The following is a 17979-nucleotide window of genomic DNA, read 5'->3' on the forward strand; positions in this document are numbered from 1 at the left end:
AGCTTTGGTACGTCCCAAGAGTACTCCAGTGACCACTAGTGGATGAAAAAGAAAATAGGATTTTGGTACTTACCAGGTAAATCCTTTTCTTTGAATCCATAGGGGGCACTGGATGCCCACCCAGAGCAGTTTTACCTGGTTTTTGGTAAGTTCAGTGGACCTTATGGTAACACATTCTCACTGACTTGTTCAAAAGTTCAAGTTATATCGGTTAGGGTGTCAACTGTTAGTTGTCCGTTACGTTATGTGTCAACTTTATTGTTGTCCGTTATGTTATAATGTTATATGTAATTCTCCATTGTCATCCTCTCTATCGCTCCTGTTCGGCTCAGTAAAAAGCACTGAGGTATTCTGGGAGTATGGAGGGGGAGGAGAGTTACTAAATTTAAATATTCACTGCCTGTCCAGCTAAAGCCGTCCTTATCCCAAGAGTACTCCAGTGCCCCCTATGGATTCAAAGAAAAGGATTTACCTGGTAAGTACCAAAATCCTATTTTCTCTTTGTGGTCACTGTCTTGCAAGACAAAAAAATATTAGAATTTCTTACTTCCCTGCAGGTTAGGCAAAAAGAAGAGGGAGGAGCACACAATATTTAAGTCCAAAAATAGGCTTTATAGTCACATGGCCCAGTTTCTCCCAATGGATTCAGTGAAAAAATTATAATTTTTTAAAATCTTTATAATTACAAGGATTGCTTTGGTGTTTTAATCGTATATTTAAGGGGGAATTCAATTAGGCACAAGGTTTTACATGCAAGGAGTAGCTACAGGTTTCACTCCGGGTGCTATTCTGTAAATCGTCTGTTTTCCCTTACTGTAAGCCATGGATTACTGCACGCTAATCCATAGATTCTGCGCAAAGTGCTGGGTCTCCCCAAGTGCTAAAATGCATGTAAACACATAGATTTGACCCAGGATTTGGAACACTGTTGCCACCCAAGACAGACCCTGTTTAAACCGTGGCTCCGACCCTAGTTATTTCCTGGGTGGCCCCATTTACACTGCACGCGCGTACAGTGTTAACGGTTTTGCCGGTGCTTGAAGATGACCTCTCCAATCGCCGGGCATCCTGCTGTCTCCCCAGGCTGTAAACTGGACATGGGTTGGATGACCCGAGTCACCCATTTACACTGCCCAGTTACTCGGGTATTTCCTGTGTCAAACCCTGGTTGCTACGCAATTGGATTAGTTTCCAAGATGCAGGTAATAAGCACATTCAGTTTCCCTTCACCACGTTTTAGCTTAAAGCTTTTAACCAAAAACTGCCACGTAAACACCATACATCCAAATGCAAGTAAAACATCAGTTGGTGTGCTTGTATTGTAAACCGTGGGTTCCATTGTCCGGTCCCTCTGCAGGTGTAAATGCATGTGCTTTACTGCTAGCTGGTATCAGGCCTTAAGCCATTATAATCATACCTTTCCTAATTTAACACCTCATTCTCTTAGCACAAGCGAGCACAGGATTATGCAGTGTTCAGGGAAATGTATTGTGCGTAATGTGTTTTGGTTTTTTAAGCCTAAATTAAAGCCTGCACATGATGGATAAAAGCAATGAGTGGTATAATTTGCACAAAGCATACTAAGGCAATATAGACTCCCAGGTGGTCCTAGCCCCAAACAGGATCTCATACTGCCAAATTAAAAATGTGTTTCTTGTTTAAACTTTATTGGTTTTCCAAAATAATGCCGTGTGGGATAACAACAGTTTATATTACTTAGTTCCTGGAGGGACGCAGTACACACAGCAGCTGCGTCTATACTGGGCAGTACGGATAGTGTGATGGTGAGAATTACTGCCTCACAGCACTGAGGTCATGGGTTCAATTCCTACCTTGGCTCTAACTGTGTGGAGTTTGTATATTCTCCCCATGCTTGCGTGGGTTTCTTCCGGGTACTCTGGTTTACTACCACAATCCAAAAATATACTGGTAGGTTAATTGGCTCCTGACAAAAATTAACCCTAGTATGTAAGTGTTGGCAGACTAGATGGGTCAAGTGGTTCTTATCTGCCGTCCAATTCTGTGTTTCTATGTAACTAATATTTGCCTATATGCAGCATTATGCACATCTGTCCAACTGCATTGCCCCCCACCCCACCCCACCCCACCCTACCCTTATCCTTACCTGTGGTTTCATAGCCAGCCTCATTATCCGGGCACACTTGCACTGGTCCTGGTCTTTGGGCAAGAGATCAGATAGATCGGTTTGTGATTTGCATAGCCCACAATTCCTTCTACTTGCACTCAGAACAATATCCTATATACGAACAGCGCTTTGGCATCCAATTATGTCCAATAAGCCACAAGAGAGTTGTGTGTGATTCTGAAATGAGATTTACAGATGCATCTGATTTACAATAGGTCGCAGAGATGAGACGCTTAAAAAATTTCTTATTGCGATTTCACTGGTGTCTATATAAGGCCCTAAATATCTATTATATAGAATTGCACTTTTTTAAAACAAAGTCCGCAGTGATGGGTTCACCACACACTATGCTTGAAAGCCCGGTCCTCAGCTGTTAGGGAACCATGAGTATGGAATTAAGATTGACGGGAGTAATTTTGTAAGCGAAACAGAATTTTTAAAAGTTGAGATATCTCTGGAATACGTCCACTTGGATAAAAGGAAGGTAGCTTTCGGGCTGAGTATACTATTGGAACATGTCACGTGCCGATGACATGGGTACATGGATCAGGAATACGGTATAGCATATTATTGTGGTGAGAACACTGGTCTAGAATCTCCTATTAAATCACTATTGATTATGAAATGAAAGTATATACAGCATAGTACTTGTTATTGTGATAACATACTGGGCTTTGCCCTCCTCATTTCCCTAGGTGAAAACTGGTCATGTCTAAAACGTGTTTCCTCGACCGTCTCCTACTCGCTTATAGAGGCCCAGAAATGTGAGACCGAAGAAGCAGAGACTGTGACAGCAATGGCGTCCCTGTCCGTGGGCGTCCATCCAGAGCAAAGGTGGGCACTGACCAAGCTGGGTGGTACTGGTCCATCAAGCTTATTCTATCCTCTATTCTCATTCTGTTGAGCCAACCAGAGAAGGAAATAACAATAGAAAGCCCTTGATGGGACTATTGCTAGTTTAGATTCCTGCATGATATCCTAAATTGGATAACTTCCCTTGATATATTGCCCCTTCCTCCCCCTATCAGTTCCTAGTCTGAAATCTTACCAACATGTCCCCTATGCATTACTGCACCTTCCCCATTGAGGTGCGAACTGTCCTAGGTATAGATCAGAGAAATCATCCCAGTTCTAAAACTCAATACTCTTTGTCTTAACACCAACCCCTTGGAACTTTGTTAATCTCCCTAATGCTCCCATTGCGTTTATGGTGTTGATATTGGCACAAACAGTATTTTAGATAACACTATCTTGGATGGTCCTTTACAACCTTATTCCCTTAAAAAGTTTTTGAGGACCACCCATGTATCAAATTCCCTGACATTGGTACCGATATGTACCCAAAGCACTGGATGCTCCCCAGCACCTCCGAATAATCGACTGACCATAATATGTCACCCGATGGCCCAAATTTTCCCATTTAATAATTACCATGCCCAGGAGAACCCATCTGGTCTTCACAACACTTTCTCATGATGCTGTTGTACCGGGACGTTGAGTCTCCTTTTCACTTAAGTAACTTAAGCTTTATGTGGGAACTTGCTATAAAACTTTGAAGCGCTGAATAGTTGCTAAATTGGACAAATGAAAAACTGAGTGTAGTACTTGGTAGTATATATAAAATAGTATTAGACTACTTACTGTGCACTCAGGGCTCATGCATTCTTTATGCAGTTGGCTGGGAAATTAAAATCTGTGCACATCTCAAACTCCTCTTGTTTTTTTTTTTATAGTAGATGAAGTTTAAGTTCATATAAGCTACTTTTTGTGCTCTCATGAAGCAATTGTAAAACTCTGCGTAGCACAGTCATCATTTCCTGCCCTTTGACCTCTGGCCCTAATGTCTTCTAGAACCGAGGATGAGCCGATGGATGAAGAGCCCCCGCTGTAGCAAAGTGACTGGTGACTGTCCGTTGTGTAAATCCGTACCTTTGTTGGGGGGCTGCCCCCTCCAATTTCTCTGCCTGTGCTCTGTCCCCAGGAAGACGAGCAGCGACATGGATGTAAAGAACTCTGTGTGCATCCACAGAACCACAAACCGCGGTGCACTGTGCAACGCACAGCCGCAGTGTGCCGTCCCTGGTCACAGGAGGCACTGCTCCTTTAGGAGGCACTGGCAGCTCTTGCCAAAAAAATATTTTATTTTCTTTCATGATTTTTAACAAATACTAATTCAAAGAAAAACAAGGATAAAAGTGACCTCTTTTGGGGGGGTCCTTGTAAACAGTTTTGGTGCTTTAACATTCTGCAGATTCAGAAGGATTCTGTGTGCGCTGAAGGGAGGGTGACCGTTACTCTGCGGACACTTATTTAAACCACTTGGTTTAGCCTGTTTTCTCGAACATTTCTCCTTCATAACGGGGTTTATGCAGTGGATGAAAAGAAATCCTCTGACGCCTGTTAACGTAGCGAGGGACTTTGTACTCTTAGTCTGGAAGAGAAACAAGAGGAAGGATTGTGCCTTGTCCATGGTTGGAACACATTATATCCATTTGAATGGTTTATTCCTTTATTGTTGTTTAAAAAGTTGAAGGACTTGCCTTAAAAATATAAACGCCCACAAACTAGAGAAGAAGTGACACGTCACGACACACGAACACTTGTGTCCTCTCAGTGATGCATTGCATTGACGTGGCAGCGATTGTCTTTTGTTTTCTTTCACTTTTTGATTTCTCTTAACCAAGTTGCATGTCGTAGACGTACGATAGCCGGACTGTGTCCTCCGCCAGTGATCCGGGATCTCCAAGCATAAACTTTTTCCGCAAATGATAATATGTTGGTGCATTTCTGCCACATGGAGATGGAGGATATGGGCTCTCACTGCGCAGGTAGCATGTTACGGGCCTGCGTAATTCCTTTTAAAGTGGCTCATTTCTTTTTTTTTTTTAATTATAATTTTACTTGTTCCGTAAGGTTCTTTGAGCAAAAGATTGCAGCTGAGCAGTACATTTCCAGTTTCAAGGTGTTTTTTTTTTTTTTTTAGTTATTTTGAATTCAAAGATTTAGAAATTGGGTCACACTTGTTTTTTTATTTTATTTTGCTATTGTTTTTGTAAGGAATGTTTTCTTGTGGTAACTCTTTGAAATTTCCTTTTTTAAAATTTTTTTGTTATGCTATTGAGAACTTTTAAGGGGGGGTTTTGAGTTCCCTCAGGGGATTATTTTAGATTCCAAACTACTCCCCCCTGATCTTCCCACCGAGACTTCCTGTATGTATCCGAAATGTGGGGGACGGGTGACGGCAGAGATGCCCCATTATGTATCTTAACGATCAATCCTAAGACTGGTTAGAATGCTCTTCTGATTTGTATCTGTGTAACGGGTACCTCTTACCTCACCTGTTACCGTGTCAGAGGGAGCCGTTAACTAAGACTTTCATTTCTTTAAGGAGACCAACAAAGTACTGTATGTGTGCCTTGCTCCTGGGATTGCATGGAGGGAGCAGGGGCCGCTCAGTCTGGGATATAACCTCAATATAGCACTTATTATCCATGCTGAGAGTTGTGGCTGAATTTACAGCAGCATGTGACTCGCAGCCATTGCCTAACAGACGTCTGGGACCTGGGAACCGCCTCGCTGCCAGGGGTGCAGTGTGTGCTGCTCGCCAGCACTTTTACTGGTTCCTCTGCAGATTCTCCTTTGGATTTGGCTTTATTGTTAATGGTTCTCCAGTGGCTGCGCTGCACCTTGACATTTGTTATTTTCCTGTCCTGGCAGCACATGTGTTTCGGATGAATAGCCAGGGGGCCTCTGAAAGCCCCCACCTGTGTGTTGGGACCCTCACATTGTGCCCTTACTGTGTGTATTTTTATTATTATTATTAATCTCATGGCCGTTCTGTAACTACACTACAGCCTGTGACTGCACAAAGTCAGCACCTCACTGCACCAAACGGTCTTTATTTCCTGGTCACACTGTGTGTGGTACTAGCAGTCCCTCCTTCCTGTTCTGCCCGCTGACCCTCAATCTATGTACAACATGTTGGATTTGTATCAGCTCGTCCGTCTGTGGGCTGACACAGTACTGGTTGCCCTGGGTTTCATCGTGTTTAGGGTCCTGGCCCTGGTTTGTGCCTTTGAGGCTCTCAGAAATTGCATGCTTCGGGCTTTTATGGCATGTATTTTTTGAATATACTGGATTCGCTCTGAAAGATGTATTACGGGGGAGGGGGGGTATTGGATGCTGATATAGGTCAACAAACAATGTGTCGACATTCACAAATGTTGACATTTGACAGCAGATTGTCGACATGTAGATTTTTGCATATATAGGAGCAGATTCGATTGTCGCCGGCGCCCCATGGTGGGCGTCTATCGGAACTTTTTCGTCGTTTAGACGCCCATTAGTATTCAACGCACTTGACAGCTTTATGCGGCTAAACCTCCGTCTAAAGCGCTTGATTGGGCATCCAAAGTCCAGGTTTGGGTGACTTTTCAACATATTTTTTTCTCGCACCTCCTGAGGCTGTTTAAAAAAAATTGTGACTGCCGTCTATCAGAGGAACCATTTAATAGCTCCGATAGACGCCCAGCAAGGGGCGCTGGCAACAGCTGAATCGACCCCTTATAACTGAACTCTAAAAATAGCACAAAAATGTACCGTTGACATTCTGGTGTTGACATGTTAAATATCAACGTTTGTGAATATGGTAATTTTTCTCATCGACCTTATGTCCATATGGGACAGTCTGTCTGAATCCCTATTACAGGTGCTGTTATATTCAGGAAAATAGTCATATCACTCTTTAATCTGATACTGTATCTGATTTCACTTGAATGCCCACATTCTACATGGGTCTAGTAAATGTGTCCATATCCGCTGATCATCTGGAATTTGTGCTTTTAATCAGTTATCTTACAAAAGGAAAGAAGACGAAAACTAGTGTAGTATAAGCATATGGGGAATACACCTTTCAGAGCAGGATCTGTTAATAGCGCCCTTTCGGGCAACGAGCTGACCATCATTGCATGAGACGTGAGCGAGCTGCCAGACTCTTCGTGTTGGGCTACCGGGTGTAGTCGGAGCGGTTTCTATTTTTTCTCATGGCGATTTATTCTTTCCTCGCATTGAATTTCATTCCTTGTTTTCTTTCTTTATTCTTATTCCCAGACGTTCTACTTTTCCCGCTCATTCCATGTTTTACACACATATATATATAGTTTTGTGTGTGCAAGGGAAGAGGCCACACTCCTATTTTCTGGGCATTGACCTCCCTATAAATGAAATAAGAAAATATATATAAAGATAATTATATATAGAAATATATATATATATGAATCTATTTTTCTAGATGTTACTATATACTTTGAGGCTGCATGAAGCAGGCACAGCTCGGTCCTATACTGTGTAGCTGGTCATTTTGCTGTGCACGGCAGAGAATGTGCTCCATTCTCTAAGATGGACACTTGTTTTATTTTATTTTGGTCAATCTCAAAGTATTGTTATAGGTTATGTTTTTGTTTTGTTTTTTAATTGAAAGCAAAAAATATTCTGTAAGTTCTCTGTTTGCAAATATAGTCATACATGCCATGAAGTGGAAGAATAATCTATTTTCCTTTTCTGTGTAACGTCATTTTTCTTGGAAGTCGTAGAGCTGAAGTGCCTCTGTAAGGTGCCAAGTACATTGTGGGTGTTAGCACTGAGGGGAAAGCACTCCATTTCCCTGTGCAGGCTAGAATGTAGTGCTCACTGCATTTCCCTGTGTAGACGGGAATGTAGTGCTCACTGAATTTCCCTGTGTAGACTGAAATGTAGTGCTCACTGAATTTCCCTGTGTAGACTGGAATGTAGTGCTCACTGCATTTCCCTGTGCGGGCTGGAATGTAGTGCTCACTGCATTTCCCTGTGCGGGCTGGAATGTAGTGCTCACTACATTTCCCTGTGCGGGCTGGAATGTAGTGCTCACTGCATTACCCTGTGCGGGCTAGAATGTAGTGTTCACTCGATTTCCCTGTATGGGCTGGAACGTAGTGCTCACTCGATTTCCCTGTGCTCACTCCATTTTCCGTCATGGCCTGGAATGTAGTGCTCAGTGCATTACCCTGTGCAGGCTAGGATGTAGTGCTCACTGCATTTCCCTATGCAGGCTGGAATGTAGTGCTCACTACATTTCCCTGTGCGGGCTGGAATGTAGTGCTCACTGCATTGCCCTGTGCAGGCTGGAATGTAGTGTTCACTCGATTTCCCTGTATGGGCTGGAACGTAGTGCTCACGCGATTTCCCTGTGCTCATTCCATTTTCCGGCATTGCCTGGAATGTAGTGCTCACTGCATTACCCTGTGCAGGCTAGGATGTAGTGCTTACTACATTACCCTGTGCAGGCTAGGATGTAGTGCTCACTGCATTACCCTGTGCGAGCTGAAATGTAGTGCTCACTGCATTTCCCTGTGCAGGCTGGAATGTAGTGCTCACTCCATTTTCCGGCGTGGCCTAGAATGTAGTGCTCACTGCATTACCCTGTGCAGGATAGGATGTAGTGCTCACTGCATTACTCTGTGCGGGCTGTAATGTAGTGCCAACTTCATTTCCCTGTGTGGGCTGGAATGTAGTGGTGACTCCATTTTCCCTGTGCGTGCTGGCATGTAGTGCTCACTCCATTTCCCTGTGCAGGGAGGAGTGGAGTGCACACTCCATTTTAATTAATTGGGAAAATACGTTTGTGCTCCTAGAGGAAACAACTGGTATGTGCGCAGAAGGAAATGGGGCAGGTCTGCCGTATTGGAAAGGATGGCTTTCATTAGTATTGCTTTATCAAGCCTCTCACATGTATGTACATAAACTATTCCTTTTTGTTTTTTTTAATGTGTATGCTAAAACACTATTAAGGGGCAAGTAGTGTGATACAGTCTACAGCCCCGTGTAAACACTGTGTATCTTCTGTCAGCAGTCAGAGAGCAGGTCAGACATGTCAGTGTATGCATCATTTCACATGTGCTGTCTCCCATATTGCTGTTACACTATAACACTGTTCTATGATGTAATCTGCTTTGTCAGTTACTATATGTGTGTGTGTGTGTGTGTCCTCCAATAACTGAAGGTTTGCAGGCAGTGTAGCATTAACCTATTTCCATTTTGGGGTGTACAATGAGGTTTCCACATTGGGGTGTATGCTGTACGCAGGTGACCATCACTGTTACATGATGCTAGTGATTTGGAACCAGATGCATTGATGACAGCCAGGTGTTCGGCTAGTGCTGTGCAAGCTCAGGCTGTTAGGGTTTGTTGTTTTTTATTTGTTTTTTTTTTAATTATTATTATTATTATTATTTCTAAATGGTCACCAAATGCGTTAATGATTGAATTGGTGCAGGCACTCTTCTTTCTTTTTTTCTTTTTTGTTTTGTTTATTCTACAATTCCCAGCATCTTTTGACCTGTAGTGAATTTGTAACCTGACGTAATATCTGCAATACACTGAACACATTGCCTGCCTGTATCCTTGCCTGATGTTATTTAAGAGCTGCCACCTGTCTGTGATTGTATGTTTACTTCAGAGGTGACCCCTCGCAGAGCAGACAGGAGTAATTGCTGCCTTTTTATGTAGGGGGGTGCCACACGCATCCCCTACGCTGCAAACGCACTGTGTATAAAGGAAGAGAAATACGTAAGCTAAGAACTGCAAACTCCAGCCAGAGTTACTACGTATCCTGGGCCCTGCCGAGGCCAGCTTTCTCATACGGACTGGAAGAAGGGACTAGATGTGTTTGGAGTTTAACTTTCCATATTCTGATGGTGAGAAGTGTGTGTGTATGTATGTGTGTGTATATAGTTATATATATATATATACATAATATAAATATATATAAAAATAAGATTATAAACTTAGAGAATTTCATGCATCGTTTACCAGATCTGCAGATCTGTAATGACGGTTTTATAACTATGAATCCTTTGGGACCCTTTTCATTCACCTGCGTTTTCTGTGTCAGGTTTCAGCCCACTATTGCAGGAAGCTGGGCTCTTTTTTCTGCCACTTTCTGTTCCTCTCTAGGAGCTGAACACTGATGGTTTTATTTCTTCTTCCTTTGTTTTTTTTTATTATTTTATATTATTTGCCATTTTTTATCTACCTTTTCCACTGACTGGCTGTCTTTATTTTACTTTTTTCTGTGACAAGGACAATGGATTTGAACTTTCTTAGCAGTGCAGTATTTTCTACCACATGATGGCAGCGTGTTACTCTTGTGATGTAAATAAAACAGAAAATGTTCCCTATTCTGTCTCCTGGCTCTTTTGTCTTTTAAAGGAATGTCTCTGGCACAGCAAAGCTCGACTGTTGTTTGAAAATAAGGAGAGAGTTTTTAAACAGGCACTAATGTGGCAAATTAATCAAAACTATAAATATAATGGAAAATATCTATTCAGATGGTAATTGGGTGCCGGCAGTCAGAATACCGACAGCGGCATCCCGACACTCAAGATCCCGACACCTACTAGGTAACTATGATACCCCTAATCCCTTACCCACAGCCTGACCATAACACCAGCCCCCCTCCACCACCACCACCCTGGCAGCCTAACCCAAAGCCTCCCTGGTGGTGTCTAACCCCACCTCCCCGCAGCCTAAACCTAACCCTCCATCCCCTGCAGCCTAACACATCCTCTCCCCGCAGCCTTACTCTAACCCTTCCCCTCGCAGCCTAAACCTAACCTCCCCCTCCCCACCGCCACACACACACACACACACACACACACACACACACACACACACACACACACACACCCTTGCCGCTCTGCAGTCCTTTGTTTGAGATCCTAGTGCTGGCACTGCAATCAGGATCCTGTCTGTCTCTGTCTGTCTGTCTGTCTATCTATCTATCTATCTATCTATCTATCTATCTATCTATCTATCTATCTATCTATCTATCTATCTATCTATCTATCTATCTCAGCCATGGCTTTAAAACCACTGATAGGTGCAGTGAATATCACTGGTTATCTTGTTATAATTGCCATTGTGAAGGGGTGAGATATATAAGGCAGCAAGTGAACAGTCCTCTTTTGAAGTTAAACAAGGAAAAGGAAAAATATTGGTTGCCTTAAACCTCTTACAAATCAATCTGATTGCAGCTCGCTAAATAGAAGGGGATGCCGAATCCCAACCGCCCGAAGGTGACCCACTCTTCTAAATCTTTACACTTGCCCTCTTTTTCTGCTTCTAACAAATCATAGGAACGTGAGAGCAGAAAGATGGAAATTTACTCATGTGACTATCCAACATCACCCCATCATCTCCCAGTCAGCTGGAGACAGAGGACCTACGACGTAAGGGGGGGTACTCACGGAGAGATCCATGCTTAAAATCTAAGCAATCTGACTAGATTGCTTAGATTTTAAGCACAGGTCACTCGTGTGTAGCCCCCTCAGCGATAGCGATGCGCGGCCCCGCACATCGCTATCGCCGCTGCTGGCTTGAGCCTGCATGCAGGCCAATCTAGCACGTCGCTCATTTCACCCGCTGGGTGAAATGAGCAGCTCCCCGTTCTCCCCCGCATCGCTCAGCACACATCTCTCCCGTTTATAGGGCCCTTTACTATCTGCCGGTAACAGGGTTTTATACTCTGGAACCACCAATACACTGCTGGCTATGCTAAAAGTATATAAGCCGGTTGTCACATTTATGCCTGATTGTGGAGCTACCCGAACAGTTAGATAGTCTTTAAATTCTTGCGGCTTGTGTACTCCGGATCTGCATAGCGGAGCCCCGTATCAATATTTAGCTGGCAGTTGCAGGAAGGAATCACAGGTATTTGTTTTATACAGGGTTGGATTTTTTTTTTATTTTTTTTAAATAAAATTCTTTTGTTCAAACCATTTTTTGCATGCCCGTTTTAAGGAAAAAAAAAATTCATCCTGCTTATTACACTATATCAATACTGTGAAACATTGCTATGTATTAGAAACCTTGATCAATCATGTTTTAATGCTTTCTAACATTGACAATCCAAAGTTATTAGTCTTTGATATGGTTTATTTTACATCTTTACATTTTTTACTGCTTATTATTCCTATTATATGTGAATATGCCCCAACACCAGAGTCCACCTTTCTCTTTGTTGTTTGACTATACATCTGAATATATGTAGATAGATTAAACATGTTAAAGCATACAAAGTACACTCGGATGTAGGTGAAATTGAAAAAAAGAATAGCAAGTTAATGTTAAGCATTAGGGTGTGTACACACGGTGAGATCCTTGCTATGCCCGATTTTCACTTGCGATTTCCCTTGAACTCCCCGGAGCCCAGATAGCACAGATTTTGACTAACTTTTCTTGAGATATGGACTATGTGTGCTTACGATTTTGGTTTATGTGAGATTTTGGCTTATGTGAGATGTCATTGACATGTGAGATGAACTAGATAGTACACCGATCTAGCAAGGATTGACTTGCCTGCACAGTCTATCTTTTCTTGCGATGCTGACCTGGCTGGACCGCGCATCGGGATCGAATCCGGATCGCAAAGGTGACTTTCACCTTGAGATCTGCACTAACTTTTCTTGCGATTTTGACTATATAGTCAAAACCGAAAGAAAATATCTCACCGTGTGTACACAACCTTAGTCCTACTTATTACTTATCATGAAATAATCTAAATAGTAATACAAAATTTAAAGTACAAAAGCACTTTTAAGAAAAACACACACACAAGGTTAAATATCAGCACTGGGCATGCCACTGGCATTAAACATTTTGAATAAAAACACTATTTTTTCGTAGTACAATAGACTTTTTATGAAGTCACTGCATCCTGCCTGTACTCACAGCATAATAAAAAAAAAAGTGTGAAAAAAAAGTTTAAACTAGCCAAATCTGTGTGTGTGTGTATATGTGTGTGTATATATATGTAGGTATCCCTGCATTCTCATGCAACACAGGCAACTACTGGGGTGCCAATCAAGGTCCAACCTAATAGAAGATGGGACCCATAGTACAACATACAGTATCTCCACTATGTGGAAAAGATAGCACTCTCCAGATTGGAATATCAAAAAAATCCAAAAAGTTCACATTTATTGTAAAGTTTATCTCACAGTTTCCAGGAAGTGTCCAACGTTTCGGTCCACACCAGGACCTTTTTCAAGGTATACAGCAACAGAATCAACGGGTACAGCAGTGCAGCATGAGTCAAAGTAAGGTAGGAAACTGGAGCCTAGTTTCCTACCTTACTTTGACTCATGCTGCATTCCAATCTGGAGAGTGCTATCTTTTCCACATAGTGGAGATACTGTATGTGTGTGTGTGTGTGTGTGTGTATATATATATATATATATATATATATATATATATATATATATATATATATATATATATTCTTGTACAGTCCACACTCTAGCCTTTTGTATCAATTGCTGGGGTAGCATCCATATAGACATGTGTCACCAGGACCAGTCCATTCAAATGTACGGATTAATATCAGGAGCACTCACCAGTCTTCATAAGCCTTTTTTATTAGTAGCATCAGAAACCCCTATATGCTGATTTTCTGATGCTACTAATAAAAAAGGCTTATGAAGACTGGTGAGTGCTCCTGATATTTATCCCTATATATATATACATATATATATATATATATATATGTATGTATGTATGTATGTATGTATGTATATGTGTATGTATGTATATATATATACACACACACACACACACACACACACACACACACACACACACACACACACACACACACACACACACACACACACTAGTGTGTGGAAACCTTTGTAAAATGTGCATTTTTTTAATTTATCAGCTTATAGCACTAATTTTAGTATTATACCAGAAAGCACACATCGTTACAATGGCAATTTAATTTAGAACATAATACACCATGATACAAAGAACTTTATAACACAATTTCTTTTTCATCCACTAGGGGTCACTGGAGTACTCTTGGGATATGGACGGCTTTAGCAAGAACAGGGCACTGAATATTTAAATTTAGAACACTCCACCCCTCCATATCCCAGAGTACCTCAGTGTTTTTTCTGTGCTCGAAGTAGCAACAGGTCTGTGGCTTGGTCCACAATTCTTTTGAATATTTTTTGATTTTTAAGTTAATATTTTTTTTTTTCTTTTTCATACACATCCCTTTCCCCCTTCCAAAAGGCAGGGTCAGGGATAGTGCAAGCTGCTACAAGCAGCTGTGGTGTGTCGGCCCTCACTAAATGAGCACCCTCACAGCCAGACAGACATCCTGCACACAGGCTGGCCGGCGCTTGCAGAGAAACCCCGTCGGAGCCTCACCACAAGCAGGAGTCAAGGTATGTTGGTCGGGGCGGTCAGCTCACGCTGCCGCCCCGCTGTGTGGGGACCATGTTTCTTAAATAGACCGCTGGCGCACCATACTACTGGCCGCTAAACAGTCCGTCCGCCCGCCGCCGCTGCTCCGGCCGCCGCCACTGCTCAGAGCGCTTCAGGCGCTCCCCGTTCTCTGTTTTCAGCGCGTCCCGCTACCCGGCTCCCGCTGGCGGCCCCACACTAACGCTGCCCGCCCCGCATGCTGCCTCCGCAAACGGAGCATACAGGGGGGGGGGGATTACAGAAAGGCAGAGGGTGCAATCAGCGGCACGAGGGGGGATAACCTGCAGCAACAGCAGTATGCTAGGCTGCAGGGTTAATTACACAGTATTTTCATACAGATGTCAGTTTAAAGGCTTGTAACCTGCACTGTGATTATAAGTGTAAGCATGGCAGCCATTTTAACCATGCTTCCTGTGTCTTCCTGCTGTGATTCCAGAACGTTTCAGTACTACATCTCTACTCCACCGGAGGCGCTGGGGTGTTAGTGGGAATTTGGGATCACATTTCATAGTACTGGCCACGTGTACTGCACTTGGCCAGATATATATATATATATATATAGAGACACCTTCGTACTATTTTACTGAGTCGTGCAAGTGTCTGTTTTTTGTGTATTGTATTGTCTGTCTCCATAATGAGTAAGGCACCAGCAAAAATTAAAAAGCATCATTGCAAAGTCTGTAGCAGTGTGTTACCGGATGGATCTACTACATGCACAGTATGTTTTGTAGATTCGGTTCCGAATACAATTTCTGCTCCGGTTTTAAAGCCAATTTCATCCCCGGACCCACCATGGGAAATGCTAGCCAATGTACTGGCTGGGTTGCAATCAGAATTGACCGCCACTCGACAGGAGCGGGAAGCGGCAAGATCTGAGTCTAGGGTGAGACCGCCAGAACTACCGGAGGCGTCTCCGCCTTGCGAAAGGTCCAAATCCATTTTGGGTAGACGGGATAAATTTCATATGTCTTATGATTTACCAGTTTCTGCTTTGTTGCATTCTGACGATTCCATGCCAGAACTCACGGCACAAGATGAGGGTGAGGAGGGCGAGGTGGAGTCAGATAGTGAGGATTTTAACAGCTCAGGCATTGATAATCTCATCAGAGCGGTGCGTCAGTCTCTGAAGTTTACAGAAACTGAGGAGCCTCTGACAAATGATCAGGTCGTATTTACTAAACGACAGAGAACTCCAATGTGTTTTTCTGTTTCGGAGTCTCTTAATAAGATGTTAGTAGAAACACGACAGACTCCAGATAAACGTTTTCTATACCTCGCAGATTTAAGTCTAGTTACCCGTTTCCAGACTCTGTGACATGTACATGGGAGAATCCACCAATAGTTGATTCGTCAGTGTCGAAGCTTACAAAGAAATTAATCATACCAGTGCCAGCGGCTACTACGCTTAAAGACCCTTCAGATCGCAAAATAGAAACTATGCTAAAGTCCATGTATGTAGCGGCAGGAGTGCTGCTGAGACCTGGCTTGGTTGTTATCTGGGTCACTAAGGCACTCATAGTATGGATAACAGAACTCAAGTCTGCCCTACATGACGAACACCTTATACTTCTTGCTGATCAAATGTGTGAGGCTGCGGAGTATCTCTGTACAGCTTCTACTGACGTCTGTCAGCTCACTTCTCGCATTTCATCGTCGCTAGTTACGGCACGACGAGCACTCTGGCTGCGATCTTGGCAAGCGGAGGCAGAGGTTAAGAGAGGTATAGAGGCGTTACCTTACGGGGGCGAACTGGATTAGCACCCCACCCACTGCCTCTCATGATTTTAAACAGGGAACCAGCACATTCTGACTGCACAAAAGACACAGGTATGATCCTTTTAATTATATGCAAAGTCAGTTTGGGGGTGAGCTTTTGGGGCGTGGGGCTCCCTATATTGCTCTGGCTGGGCCACCTTGGGGCATCACCACCTTACATTTACTTTTAACACTTATATCACATTGTGTTTGTTTTATATTTATGTAGCTTTTTTCACATATCTCTTACACTTATAACACTGCTCAGCTAAACTTCACATTCTGATACTTTACTGCTGTCCTCCTCTTTTCTTTTATATTCAGCAGCCTCTTTCATTTGCTTAACACTGATCTTTCACTCCTATCCTTTTTCTGAGTGATGCCCTTGGGTGGTTTAGCTGGGGTGGTCTGGGGGTGCTCTGCGTCCCGGAGGTGAACCCCTATAGTGTTAGGGACCTGTCCGATGAGGTCACCGTGAAGCAGGTGGGCAGGCTCATATACTGGCCAATATATGCCAAGAACCTCAAATATTATATTTATGGTTATAATAATTTTAATGGTGTATGGTGCACCTGCACCCTTGTTCCTATGTTGTAGTATTACAGTACTTAGTCCCAGCAAGGTAGCACATCCCATTATAATAAGCTAGGGTGTGCAGTCCAGGCCCCGTTTCCATATATTCTACTGACGTCTGTCAGCTCACTTCTCGCCTTTCATCGTCGCTAGTTACGGCACGACGAGCACTCTGGCTGCGTTCTTGGCAAGCGGAGGCAGAGGTCAAAAGAGGTATAGAGGCATTACCTTACGGGGGCAAGAAATTGTTTGGTCCTGAATTGGGACACATGGATTTCTGAGGCCACGGGAGGGAAGTCGGTTTTCTTACCATTGTCTCCACCGGTACCTAGACGGAGGTACTCTGGACCTGCGTTCAAATCCTTTAGACCTCAGTCCTTTCGCGGACGTGGCAGAGCAACAGCCACGCCTGGTAGACGGGGTCGTGGACGTGGTTTCCAACAAACCAACACAAGTCGTCAGGACGCTAAGGTCACCGACAAGCCAGTGGCATGACTGGCTACCAGCCCATCTCGGTTCTCCGATTGTGGGAGCACGCCTTCAGATGTTCCATTTGGCGTGGTTCCAGACATCCGCGGATGGGTGGATCCGCAATTTAGTGTTTAGAGGTTACAAAATAGAGTTCGACTGTCTTCAGCCACTGCGGTTTTTCAAGACAGGACTGCCTCTGTCGGACGACAAGAGGGCGGTTCTGCAAATTGCCATTCAGTCCCTACTGGATTCAGCAGTTTTGATTCCGGTCCCTGTACACCAACAGGGTCAGGGTTATTATTCCAGTCTGTTTGTGGTACCAAAGCCGGATGGCTCAGTCAGGCCAATATTGAACTTAAAGGGTCTCAATCGGTACGTAACGTACTACAGATTCAAGATGGAATCTCTGCGTTCTGATTCTTGCTGCTCATGAAGAGGGTGAGGTAGGGGAGATATCAGACATTGACTATACCTCGTTATTGGATGAGGGCTTGCCTAGATATTTCTTTTTCATCCACTAGGGGTTACTGGAGTACTCTTGGGATATGGACGGCTTTAGCTGGACAGGCACTGAATATTTAAATTTAGTAACTCTCCTCCCCTCCATACTCCCAGAATACCTGTGTTTTTTCAGTGCTCACAGTAGTGACACGCACGTGTGGTTCTTCCACACATACTTTGATTTTTTAACTATTTTTTTTTTTTTTTTTCAATTTTTTCAATTTTCAACT

The 17979-nt window shown here is 43.2% G+C and overlaps 1 protein-coding gene across 3 annotated transcripts in view; it reads left to right on the plus strand.

Annotated features, from left to right (window-relative positions):
• Positions 1 to 10359, plus strand: part of HDAC4 (histone deacetylase 4) — a 249405-nt gene extending 239046 nt beyond the window's left edge. For all 3 annotated transcript variants that reach the window (XM_063933265.1, XM_063933267.1, XM_063933266.1), the window contains 2 exons: positions 2842 to 2980; positions 3998 to 10359. In XM_063933265.1, coding sequence (XP_063789335.1) covers positions 2842 to 2980; positions 3998 to 4037 — 179 coding nt within the window. In that variant the 3' untranslated portion in view covers positions 4038 to 10359. The remainder of the gene's footprint in view (positions 1 to 2841; positions 2981 to 3997) is intronic.
• The last annotated feature ends 7620 nt before the right edge of the window (positions 10360 to 17979 follow it).

The sequence above is a fragment of the Pseudophryne corroboree genome, chromosome 7, assembly GCF_028390025.1.
Source record: "Pseudophryne corroboree isolate aPseCor3 chromosome 7, aPseCor3.hap2, whole genome shotgun sequence".
Taxonomy (NCBI): domain Eukaryota; kingdom Metazoa; phylum Chordata; class Amphibia; order Anura; family Myobatrachidae; genus Pseudophryne; species Pseudophryne corroboree.